At 37.2% G+C, this 12,657-nt stretch overlaps 2 protein-coding genes across 2 annotated transcripts in view; one reads left to right on the top strand and one right to left on the bottom strand.

The window, feature by feature from the left end:
- On the top strand, positions 1-8,596 carry LOC118273154 (venom serine carboxypeptidase-like). Its single transcript, XM_050700220.1, has 9 exons — positions 1-107; positions 609-919; positions 2,579-2,694; positions 4,410-4,583; positions 5,285-5,452; positions 5,726-5,985; positions 6,339-6,473; positions 6,984-7,230; positions 8,458-8,596. The coding sequence occupies exons 1-8, from the start codon at positions 67-69 to the stop codon at positions 7,108-7,110; spliced, it is 1,332 nt and encodes a 443-aa protein (XP_050556177.1). The 5' UTR covers positions 1-66; the 3' UTR covers positions 7,111-7,230; positions 8,458-8,596.
- The window catches only part of LOC118273153 (venom serine carboxypeptidase-like), a 20,683-nt gene continuing 16,483 nt past the window's right edge, over positions 8,458-12,657 (bottom strand). Inside the window, exons 5-8 of the mRNA XM_035589970.2 lie at positions 11,756-11,923; positions 11,115-11,377; positions 10,609-10,740; positions 8,458-10,131 (exon numbers count right to left, since the gene is read on the bottom strand). Of these exons, the coding sequence (XP_035445863.2) occupies positions 9,735-10,131; positions 10,609-10,740; positions 11,115-11,377; positions 11,756-11,923 (960 nt within the window). The 3' untranslated portion in view covers positions 8,458-9,734. The remainder of the gene's footprint in view (positions 10,132-10,608; positions 10,741-11,114; positions 11,378-11,755; positions 11,924-12,657) is intronic.

The following is a 12,657-nucleotide window of genomic DNA, read 5'->3' on the forward strand; positions in this document are numbered from 1 at the left end:
TATATTATAAGTAAGTATGCTGCAAGTTCATGAACATTAGTAGACGGGTTTGCAACGAAGCCGGTCATGGAGCGAGCCATACTTGTGGTGCTACTTGCTGCCCTTAGGTTAGTACCTAGGTACTTACGGAATTATTAGTGCTTCGCTCCTAGCGGGAACATTGAACATTATCTTGAGTTCTAACTTGTTCCAGGTCCCATTTATAAAGTGTACTATCATTTTTCATTTTAAAACTCCATATAACTAACGGTTTAGAGCTTGTTTTGTGGAACTAGAAACCATTAAGTTTAAACTTTGCATAAAACATTAAAGAAGAAATCGGCAATGGTTCCAAAGTAACATACGTAGATACCCTTAGGACCTAGAACTTCTTGTAAGCGCATACAGATGGGGGCCACGCTTCAATCATTATTATTTATTACAAAGGGCTTGGCAGACATTTATGGCACATAATTATGCACTGAAGATCGTAAAGCCGGATTAATAGCTTCTTTGAAACTACATATGTACATTATATGGGTCCTGAATTTAAAAAAAGGCTGTTTAATTGTTTATCAGAAAAGACAGTGTTAAGTTTAAATTTCACATTCAACCATCTTTTTTTACAGCGCTGTTGTCGTGGCAGAGGAATCTTGTGGTGACTGCCTATTGCTGTCGCCTCACATCCAAAATGACAACGCATCCTTAGCAAGAGAACTTGCAGAAGTAAAGTCAGAAGATTTTCTGGGACTTAAAAGTTATTCTGGTTTTATAACAGTGAAAGAAGAATATAATTCCAACCTCTTCTTCTGGTTTTTCCCTGCTGCCTCAAATCTGTCAGAAACTCCGCTAATTATATGGTTGCAAGGTGGTCCTGGATATTCTTCTATGAAAGGATTGTTTGATATCATTGGTCCTATAAAGGTGGAAGATGGAAAAGGTAAGAATGTTTTTTACAATAATCTCTTTAACTTATTTTGCTTGGTCATTACATTATTTTCTGTGTACCTACATATTGCAAGCTGTTTCGATTTTCTATACAATTAATACCTAAATAATTCAAGTGGGTAAGTGAGTAGGGAAGTAGGTAAAGTGCGTCATAAAATCAATCCATATTTTTTCCGCAATAACTCACCATAGTTCAACAAAAAACAAAAGCTGACTCATAGTTACACTCCGTATCCCTAGAACAAATTAGAGATTGCGCTTGAAGATTAATATTAATTAATTTTTCATTGGTATAGGTATATTTGAAAATCGAACTTTTCTTTTTTGAGGTTGTAAATCTTGTAATAATAAAAAAACACAATGTGCAATGTGCCATCAGTGTTTGACAATAGACTCAATCGTCTCAAAGGCCCTCTCGTATTTATGTGTGTACAGAAAATACTCGAGAGTCTTTCACTTGCACGTGTATTGGCTACTCTATGTCAATACTCATTACATTAATTAGTTAATTTTACAAACACGGTTATATTTATTAGCAGTACAATACATAATTACAAAAATTAATAATTGCTAATGAATTGTAAGAGTTTCTGCTGTTATGAAGTAGATAGTAATGGCGTGTGTAAATAATGTTCGTAGCTAATCGATTAACTGTTCGTTTTTACATCGTAATGTGCACGACAAATTCACACTGTCACGGCTAACTATGCATTGTACTTTATTAGGTACTCTCGACCTCTCTAGTATCGTATGAGAAGAGAAGAGAAATTTCATGTTCATATAAATTATAGTGAAAAGGGAGGGGGGGGGAGACAGTGGATGTAGGTGGCGGATTGTCGTTTTACGTAGAGGACTAAGGGGGAGGCCTTTGTTCAGCAGTGGACGTCTCTCGGCTGATGATGATGATAAATTATAGCTTACAGTATCTTTTTTTAGCTCAAATGACTCTTCCCACCCTTGGTGAGGCGAGGAGTATCAGATTTTTATCAGAATGAGCTTTACTTGTAGCAGAGTATTGCATTGTTATGAGGTTTAGGGAGATGAAGATTGGGGATTTGAGCATTGGGGAGAATGGGGAAGGGAGGAATGAGCCTCCGTATTTAGTTATTGTATAGATAAATGTGACGCTGACTTTGTTTTCGCACAATAAGTACTTAAATATTTGTTGTACCGGCCGATTTTGTTGAATTGTGATGTATGTAGAAGTACTTACTAGAAGTGATACCTACTGCCTAATTAGAAAACTTGAAGAGGAGAAATAGCATGTCTGTCACTACACCACCACCAAGTTCAAAATTCATTAATTAAAAACAGTTTTATTTAGCTTGCCTTGCTTGCTTGTAATTTACGGTTTGTTTGTTTAGGTCATGTTTTATAGTAGGAATTTCGCCCCTTCCTGATGGCAGATCGATTTGATATTTGGTACACACTCTTAATTTTGATAACCATATTATAATACTATTATTTATTATTTTCCACAACTTCCTCCATCATGAATATTAAACGTATCGGCTTGATTGGTGAAATGAAGCTCATTAAAACCGTTTACCATAATATAAATTATTTTTTATATACCTATTACTTGTGTTAATATCCAACTTTAATTAATATTAACATCTAAGTAACTATTAACGTTATTATTTTATTTCAGTGGTTCGAAGAAACGTGTCGTGGTCTGACTACTCCTTGCTGTTCCTGGATAACCCAGTCGGTGCTGGCTTCAGCTTCACTGATGACGAGGAAGGATACACAGACAATGAGGATGATGTAAGTAAACCTACTGGACAAATTACATTACCTGTTTACCTGTAAAAAAATCCGTCTACTTAAAGAGCAAGATTGGTAGACGAAACAAAAATTACAATTTTGTAAACACAAATAACTAAAGTGTCACTTTGGCCTTATTGGGAACCCTATGTCTTAATAAGGCCTCAATAAAAACTAATAAGTATTCAACTTCTTAATTATAACAAAACTTTGTCAATGCTTATAATAAATGTAATGAGATCTTATTAATTAATTTTGGTCATTATACATCAGGCTAAACGAGTTTCTCATCATGTAATACCCAAGTAACATCTTTGAAGTCATCGGTACCCCAGCATCAGTCAAACGAATGAGAATAACTTCTTGTTCTGTAGCCAATTTAGCGACCGACCTAGCTTTCGTGTAGTGGAAACCACTCTTTAGATGATGCGTACTTCTTTGGAAGTTATATCTGGCTGCAGCAGCCTACCGGGTAAAACAGGGTGCATAAAATTCGAAGGGTGAATAGATACTATAAAGAATTTCCCGATATCCATTCACCCTTTTTCTGTATCTATTCACCCCGTTTACCCCTTTCTACCATTTTAACATTGTTTTCCATCTTTTGCAAAATCCATTGGCTTTCTTTTTGACAGAAGCTGGTGATCCGTTTTCTATGAAATTACTGAAAAACAACTATGCCGTAATAAGGCCTACACGTTTTTTTTGTAGGCTTTATTAGGACATGGCACATAGGTAAACAAAACAACGATTATATGAAATACACCGATATTATAGCTATTTCACTAATGTCAGGAGATGGCTAAATGTATAATTGTCATACAGACAAAACACGGCACGTCGTATACTGATAAATATAAAAATACTAACAGTTTACGTTACTCGAATTTTATAAAAACTAAAGTGCGCTCCACGTCGTGATTGTTTTCGTCTGTAGGTTCCAACATAATCGCGGCACGGGTTGCTTGCTGTGCTCAAATTAGTTAAGTAATGTGCATGCACACTTCTACAAACTTTGGCGACCATTTGACATCGGGAAGAGGGAAATTTTCAAAATAGGCTTTTTTGGGGCATAGGCCTTATTTGGTTAGGTTACTATAGTTCATTTTGTTTTTTTTTATTTTTGTATTTACACCACATTTTATATAAGTAGGAGCGGGTTATTAGCCTATTTGTACCTACATACGTAACTAAGTGTGAAATGTAGCATTCTAAGCGAACATTTTTCTATGTAAGGTCAACAAAATGTTTATCGATAAATGAAATGCAAATAAACCAGTTAAGGAGCATCGTATGTATGCAAATAAAAATATTATTTTACTGTAGTGCGTCGTGGAAAGGTCACGGTGCAGTGACCTTACACGCTAATGCGAATTTCACATTATGCAAGAAAGATTTGAATTTTTTATCAATTTTATAAATAGCTTTAGATAAATATCGCTATAATTTAATATGTGGAATTTTGTTTACTTACCTATACTTCATAATGGCTCCTCTTTTCTTCTCCTCTAATAACATCTTCTGATTTGTTTCTTTGCGGGATCCAAGACAGTCATTCATATTTGTATCTACTGTAGATCCCGGCTTACAGGAGTTACAGCGGTAAGGGAGGATGTGGCGGCCTTTTCCCAAAAAAAAAATGGCTCCTAAAAAACTAACAAGTGTTCTTTGCACAACTTTATAAATATCGAAACTTTTTACTTGTTTTATTGCAGGTCGGCGAACAAATGCTGGTGTTCCTGAAGCAATTCCTGATGATGTTCCCAGAGACGCGATCAGCCCCGCTGTTCGTAGTCGGAGAGTCGTACGCGGGGAAATACGTGCCAGCCCTCGGCATTCAGATCCATAGACATAATGTGAACAACCCCAAAGACCGTATCAATATGAAGGTGTGTATTAGCAGATCTGGACGTAAAAATGCAAGACAATTTAATGAACAAGCTACTTAATGCTAGCTTTAATTTAGGGATCCGGAGCTGTGGATTACCTAGCGGGTTTACCGGAGCTCCGGCTCGAAAAGCACGAGGAACGGGGTGCTTTTTAGTCAGTAAAAGTCTGACACTCCCTCCCGTCTCGCGCAAGGAAAAGTCATTGGATTATTTACCCCCCTCAAAAAAAAAGCTTTAATTTAGGAGGCGTTATATGATAAATATAATGCACAATGTAAAGCAACACAATTTATATTGTCTGTCTGTATCTACGTACTGTGGGTGTGGGGATCACACCTACAGTCTATCTGTGCATAAAAATACTCTCATATAAAACACAATACAACAAGCAACCACAATTTACACCCAGAGCCGTATTTGGCACACAATACAAAAATTGTTCCTTGCAAGTTTCGTATTGTGCAGCAATCGGTTGTCCAGTCACTGCGACTTATCGTCAAATACTCAAACGTCACTCAATTTTGAGACGCTCTCAGAAATAGTACTGTCACTACAATTTATAAAAGATAGAGATAGAACGATATATACCTAAGTACAACTTAAATTTGGGTAGCGTTTCAGTATTCCTCATTCAGTCATTCAGAAAGACGCAGATTCCATTCATATCAGTAAAATATCCACATTGTTCCAAAATATTCCAGGGTATCGCAATCGGCAATGGTCTGATAGAGCTCCGAGAGATGATGCACTACGGCACCATGTGCAACGTGCTGGGCGTGCTCGAGGGTCCTCAGATAGAGCACGTGGAACTGCTGGAGAAACAGGTCGTCAAACTCATTGACGCTAAGAAAATGGTCGACGCTGCTAACGTAAGTTACTTTCAAAAGTTTATATATTTTGTTTTTATGGAATAAACGTGCCGACACGATAAGCCGGTAAACGAGCAGATGGATCACGTGATGGTAAGCAATCACCGCCGCCCATGGACACCCAAAATACCAGAGGCGTTACAACTGGACAGGGAGTTGGTTATTAGTGTTAAGTAATTCACAAAGGATTTAACTTTGCCTAAAAAAATATTAAAACATTTTAATATTTTTCTTTGATCTAAACCGCTAGTTTAAACAAACTTCCTCTTTCAGAAATTCAACGAAACAATAGAATACATAAAGAAACAGAGCGGCATCAGTGTTTACAACTTCTTGGACGGAGTTTCTTCAGGGGCACCAGAGTTTGAAGAGTTTCTCAACAGGGATGACGTCAGAGATTTGATCCATGTGGGCAATGCCACCTTCACACTCAACAACCAACTGGTTTATGAGAAGATGTTGCCCGACATAGCAAACTCCACCAAACCTTTCGTTGAAGAACTCTTGGAGCACTACGGAGTTATGGCCTACAAGTAAGTTGGTGGAAAAACTACCTTTAATATATTAATTGCTGATATGCAAAACTCATGTTGTTTTAACCACGGAATACAGAAACTAGTCTTGACTATTAAAATGTCAAATAATTAATACAAAGATATTTATTATCTAACTAAAATTCACGTTTTACTCACTTATTATTTATGGAGAAAAGCTCTACTAGTTTCGAGTCACAGGACTCTTCATTATGAGCATTATAACGTGGCGCTGCCGACTGTAATTTTCTTATGAATTCGTGATTTTTAGTTCATTTTATATGTCTCACGTTATTAGCTCTTCATTTCATGTTATTATTTTTTGATACTTACCTCTTTTCTTATAATTACAGCGGCCAACTAGACGTGATTCTAGGGTACAGTTTATCAAAACACATGTACGATACGCTGAAGTGGTCTCGACGTGAGTCCTACGTCCAGTCCCCTAGGCGACGCCTGCGCAAATACGCTAATGGATCCGTTGTCGGGTAAGTACTGCTTAAAATTAAATCTAGTGTTATAGGTGAAGTTGGAGATTGTATTTAAACCTTACGCTGTAAAATAGTACTTGACGAGCCACCCCTTCCCCTTGTCTGTAAGGAATCACATTCTGCGATAAGACCGCCGATTGTACACATTTTGTTTATCATAATTGTTCTTTTTGTTGTATGCTGTACAGTAAAGTGTATAAATAAAGGATCGAGATCGAGAAGAACAGGTCTGAAATGAGTCCGAAGGGAAAACCTTCTTGCATTGAAAAACCCTTTTTAACATGAAACCTCCCTTAATAACGAAAATACAGTCTTATACGAAGGTATAGAACGCGAATCCACACGAGATACAATGTATTATCTTAGATACCAGTGGTTTAACTAGTGTCATAAAAGAAAATCGAAATATGCAGTGGCTAAATAATCACTTTTCTTTTCTGAAGTACTATTTCCAATTTTGAACCTCTCGTCTCTTCATGATCCAAATAACACATTGCCTTATTTCAGGTACAAGAAGGCTGGTGGAAACTTCGAGGAAGTATTAATACGAGGAGCCGGCCACATGGTGCCGGTCGACCAACCAGAGGTCGCCAAGTTCATGATAGACAGCTTCATACAAGCATACAAAAACTAGTTTATGTACAAAATATCTTTATTTTCTATCTCTATTATAAAATATAAAAATAAATCATGTGATATTTACAACAGTTGTGTTACAACTAAAAGGCACTGTGGATATAGCTAGTCCTTGTTTTTTACCGACTTCATAAAAAGGAGGAGGTACTATGTTCGGCTGTTTGTATGTTTTTTTTTTTTTTGTATGTTTGTTCATCGAATACTCCGTCAATTGTCGACGGATTTTCAAAATTCTTTTTTTGTTCGAAAGTAGATAGTTCTGAGGTGGTCCCATTGTCACCAAGTTAGGATCTGATGATGGAATCTTAGAGAAATCGAGGGAACTCCTCAAATATTATAGGGAACTATATAGTGATTTTGGTATATTCATCTAGAATTGAAGCATTTACAGTCAAAAAGTAACCTTTGAAGAGGTGGAACTGATGAAGAAGACCAGAAATGGCCAATGGAACTTCATACTCACATAGAAATCACAATAAAGTTAATTAATACTCTGTCAATTGTCGACGGATTTTCAAAATTCTTTTTTTGTTCGAAAGTACATAGTTCTGAGGTGGTCCCATTGTCACCAAGTTAGGATCTGATGATGGGATCTTAGAGAAATCGAGGGAACTCCTCAAATATTATAGGGAACTATATAGTGATTTTGGTATATTCATCTAGAATTGAAGCATTTACAGTCAAAAAGTAACCTTTGAAGAGGTGGAACTGATGAAGAAGACCAGAAATGGCCAATGGAACTTCATACTCACATAGAAATCACAATAAAGTTAATTAATACTCCGTCAATTGTCGACGGATTTTCAAAATTCTTTTTTTGTTCGAAAGTAGATAGTTCTGAGGTGGTCCCATTGTCACCAAGTTAGGATCTGATGATGGGATCTTAGAGAAATCGAGGGAACTCCTCAAATATTATAGGGAACTATATAGTGATTTTGGTATATTCATCTAGAATTGAAGCATTTACAGTCAAAAAGTAACCTTTGAAGAGGTGGAACTGATGAAGAAGACCAGAAATGGCCAATGGAACTTCATACTCACATAGAAATCACAATAAAGTTAATTTAGTAACTGTGACAGTATTGAAATAAATAAAGTAGTTATTGAGATAGAGAATTTTAACCGACTTTTTTAGTTGCGATACTGAGTATCGCAACCAAAAAGTGTGAAATAAAATACTTTTTACAAAAAAATAAACCGACTTCACTAAAAAAGTTAAAAATAACTTTAATTTCGGAAGTCGGTGTAGCAAACAAATAATACCGAGAAACACCGACTTCCGAAATTAAAGTTATTTTTAACTTTTTTAGTGAAGTCGGTTTATTTTTTTGTAAAAAGTATTTTATGGCTCAGATATTCAACTAGTTATATACATATCTACTATGTCCTACCCCCCAGTTACGTCATAGGAAGGTTTTCAACGTATTACATCATATTCTTAAAACAATACTTAAATACAAATCCGAAGAACCACAACAGTTAACAGTGCCACGTGCTCTAAGATCCGTAATAAAATAACTTAATAATAATACATCAACACTATAATTTTATTGTAACTTTCGTGAGACATACTAAATGAATTATTATGTTATCGGCTTACTCCGCAACATACTAACATTCCGCGATACATGACGCGGCGATTGTCACAGAATGCTACTCATGAATATGAGCCTCTAACATGGCTTGAAACTAGTCGAGTTCCTCGTCAAACAGCTACGTGAATAAGCCGATAGCATAATAATTAATTTACATCAACACTCACACAGGATATCGTGCACTATACTACTTGTCATGTATTGAATTATAGATTTATTGCTCATATAAATACGAATACCTCTTCATTACACATTTTTACGCGCTACGCTATACATAGAATCTCAAGATTGTAATATATAAAGTCGGGATCTATAAGTTGTTATACAGAGATCCACTAAATGCTGAGATCTGACAATAAATAAATCGATTCCTTTCCCAAAACAAAATATGAACATAATAGGGTTAGATGACTAATTTTTATTTTAACGTCCGTGTTGTAGATTATTTTAAAATATTGGAGACATATTATTTATTGTCTTACTTCGAGAAATACTTTCGAAATTATATCGATTTGAAATATCGCGGGACGTCACTTCTGGGTACATTTTATACGTAGAAATTACGTATTTGCTCCCACTCCATAGTCTTTGATTAGTTTTATCTAAGTATTATTAACTTATATGACAAAATAAAAAAAAAAATACGTGTCCAATATTTTTTTATTACCTAACTGACGGACAAATTCTATTTTTAATTTTCATACCCCGTCATCACCCCTATTTAGATTGCCTGGACAACTTCTAAGGTTGCATATACAGCCTCCAGCACACAAGATGGCAATGATAAACTAAAGATAAGAACCGAGTAATAGTATTCATCAACATTCAAACACGACGCACAACCTATTGACATCTGTACCCGTAGTACGAGTTTGCTAAATGTTTAAAGTAATGGAAACGAAAGCGCGTCCGGCGCTCTGATTGGTTGCTTTATTCGAGCCGGCCAATCAGAGCGCCAAACGTGCTCTTGTTTCGATTACTTTAAACGTAAAGCAAACTCATATTAAGGGCTCTAATTACAACCTACTTAAAACATAGTGGAAGTAGTAATACTGGTTTCGTCAACCGTCTTGTAATTATACTGATCCGTTCGTCTTTTCCATCGCAACCCATAAACCACTCCACAGACAATACCAAGGATTAACAGGACATTTAGGACCAAGCTAACTACCATCACAGCTTGGGTACCAGTGGGTGGGTCCCCAGGAATTTGTAAAATGGTCTTTGAAATGCCCTCGAGGTCATCGTCGACGTAAGCAGCTGTATCTTGAGGTAAAACGTTGTAATTTGGAGGTAGTGGAAGGTCTAAACCTCTGATGAAGTAGGAGATCAGTTCTGCGGTTTCTGCTGGCTTGTCCATGGGGACTAAGTGACCAGCACCGCGCACCAATACTTCGGTCAGACTGCCCCCGCTTTTGACGTAACTGAAAATAGAAACAGAGTGATGAATATTTCTTTAACTATGTAGTATGTACGACTATGCTGGGTCGACCGGAGTAATACCTCGGCCTCACAGAAAACCGACGTGAAACAAAGAAAAACGTCGTTTTGTGAGTGAGATTACCGGTGGGTGGCCCAATTAGGGATTGGGAATATTGTGAAGGGAGTCCCTTCCCAATCTTCCTAATCCCCGATTCCACAATAACTCTTAAATTCCTAACCCCTAATAAGCCCGGCAATGCACTTGTAACGCCTTTGGTGTTTCAGGTGTCCATCCAGCAGCGATTGCTTACCATCAAGTGACCCATCTGCAGGTTTACCGACTAATTCCATAAAAAAAAATGTAATCCCATTTCGGATTTTGAGTAATTGAAGTTGGAAAATGCTTTACTTAAATTAGTCAATATTCTATTCTGTCTGAATAATATTTTGTAATATAATATTAAACAGAGATAACTCACCCAGCCACTCGTTCACCGAACCACCAAGGAGTGCGCGACGCGTTGAGGAACTCGTTGCGTCTGTTCCAGTGCCAGTGCTTCCTCCGCGCCTTGGCGTTGGGCACACACGGAGCTGTCAAGTCCAACTGACCACTGGAATAAAAACACACAATAATTATAACACGTGGAAGAAACAATTTTGCATAAAGTACTAATATATTCTCACTTCCTTTTGGAAATAAAATTGCTACATATTACAAAATCGTAATCGAAATTCGTCACGCCTTTTGTCCCTGAAGGGATAGGCAGAGGTGCACATTACGGCACATAATGCATACTAGAATGTACACTCGGGATTCGTTACTTACTTAAAGTTGAAAACATAGAAAGAGAGAGTCCAGAAGTAAAATATGTTACTAAGAATTACATAAATATTCGGACTTGGAGAGTAAAGTTGGACTACGGAGCCCAACTATTTCTTTAAAGAAATGTAGATAGGTTATGTGTAGTTAGTCAAAACAACTTACCAATAAATAAGTATCCTGTAATGATCAAGCAGCATCTCCACCTTCGACCTGACTTCGCTCAAGAAATCAGGAGTGAGCTTCTTGTGGGCTGTTCCATTGTGGAAGGCAAATTGTATGGTGCCGACGTGTATGGCCTCGCTCACTTCAGGCTTCTGAATGAACTCCACGAAATCATCCAGATGGTTGAGGTCGTCCAAGAGAATGTTGAAGGTTTGCTGCTGCATGGCTATGTCATCCAGCTTGTTCAGAAGTTCTTCGCGGAGCTGGAAATGAAATAAAATACATTTACTTATTATAGTATATTTATTTATTTAACTCTTTATGCAAATTAATGGATACATAGGTGGGCTTAATGCCGTAGGCATTTTCTACCAGTCAAAACTTTAGGTGATGCAGTGAAAAACCAGTAGTAGATGCATGGAGCAAGCAAATCCATAAATAGTAATACTCTTTTCACTGTGGTTAAAAGGTATACGGGGAAGGATTTAAGGTTATGAGTAGTAGCAAGGAGTCTGTATTTCGGTTAATCAATATGGTCCATACCATGGGTCTATGAGACATTAGTCACAGTACATAATGATTACTTTAACTACTTTTCAATTTAAATATCTTTAGAAAATAACACGTATTATTAAACTTACATCAGTAGCTGTTTGAGCATCCCCGGCGACTACGGCTTTGTTGTACTCATCCTGTAGCGGCTTCACTGCCAGCAATCCTTGGCTGTCTATCAACCCCCACTGGTAGAAGATAGAGCTGTAGTCTGCTATGCTGTCCCGACTCAGTACCGGGTTGCCCATTATAATACCCTGGAAATTTGAAGAAAGAATGGGTTAATAGGAAGATCAGCGTTGTGTTCAATTTCCTACTGCTTTTCGAGCCAGAACCCCGGTAACCCGCTAGGCAGTCCGTAGCTCCGGGTCGGGCCTCAGCTTACCAGGCCCCATCACTGGTGGTCTGATGGCTCTTAGAGGCGCGCTCGGAACACACCCCCACAGAACAGATAAATCTTTTATCTGTTCTGTGCACACCCCTCGCTCCGCACTATGACCTGAATAAATGCCGGGCGCGAGAGGTCACCGTCGCTAACCACATCCCTGAGTCCAAAATTGCTACAGTTCCGTTTACAACAACAAGGTGACCGTGTCAAGGGCAGAATACATATTAAACATATCCTAATAACCTATAGTACTTATTATTAAACTGAACGAAGGCAATCAACTCATATCAACAGCAAATTTTATTCGAATGACGAATATTGAACCAGTTTTTTTCACATAAATATTAACTATTTTATAAATAAACTTATATCCGGAGTTCCGCTATGTTAACTGATACACTTTATACTTTATTAATTGCAAACTTATTTCGTTACAGTTAAAGTTGTTTTCTCATTAGCTCCAAGAAGGTTTTACGGACATGTGTGACGAAGGTTCTATCGGTTAGTTATGAAAAGGGCGTTTCCTGGTCGCAGAATAGCCCTTATTAGTACTTCCGAATAAATTGTACAATAAAATAATATTTCATACAAAAATTCTTCCTG

This window comes from Spodoptera frugiperda, chromosome 1 (genome assembly GCF_023101765.2).
Source record: "Spodoptera frugiperda isolate SF20-4 chromosome 1, AGI-APGP_CSIRO_Sfru_2.0, whole genome shotgun sequence".
Classification (NCBI taxonomy): Eukaryota; Metazoa; Arthropoda; class Insecta; order Lepidoptera; family Noctuidae; genus Spodoptera; species Spodoptera frugiperda.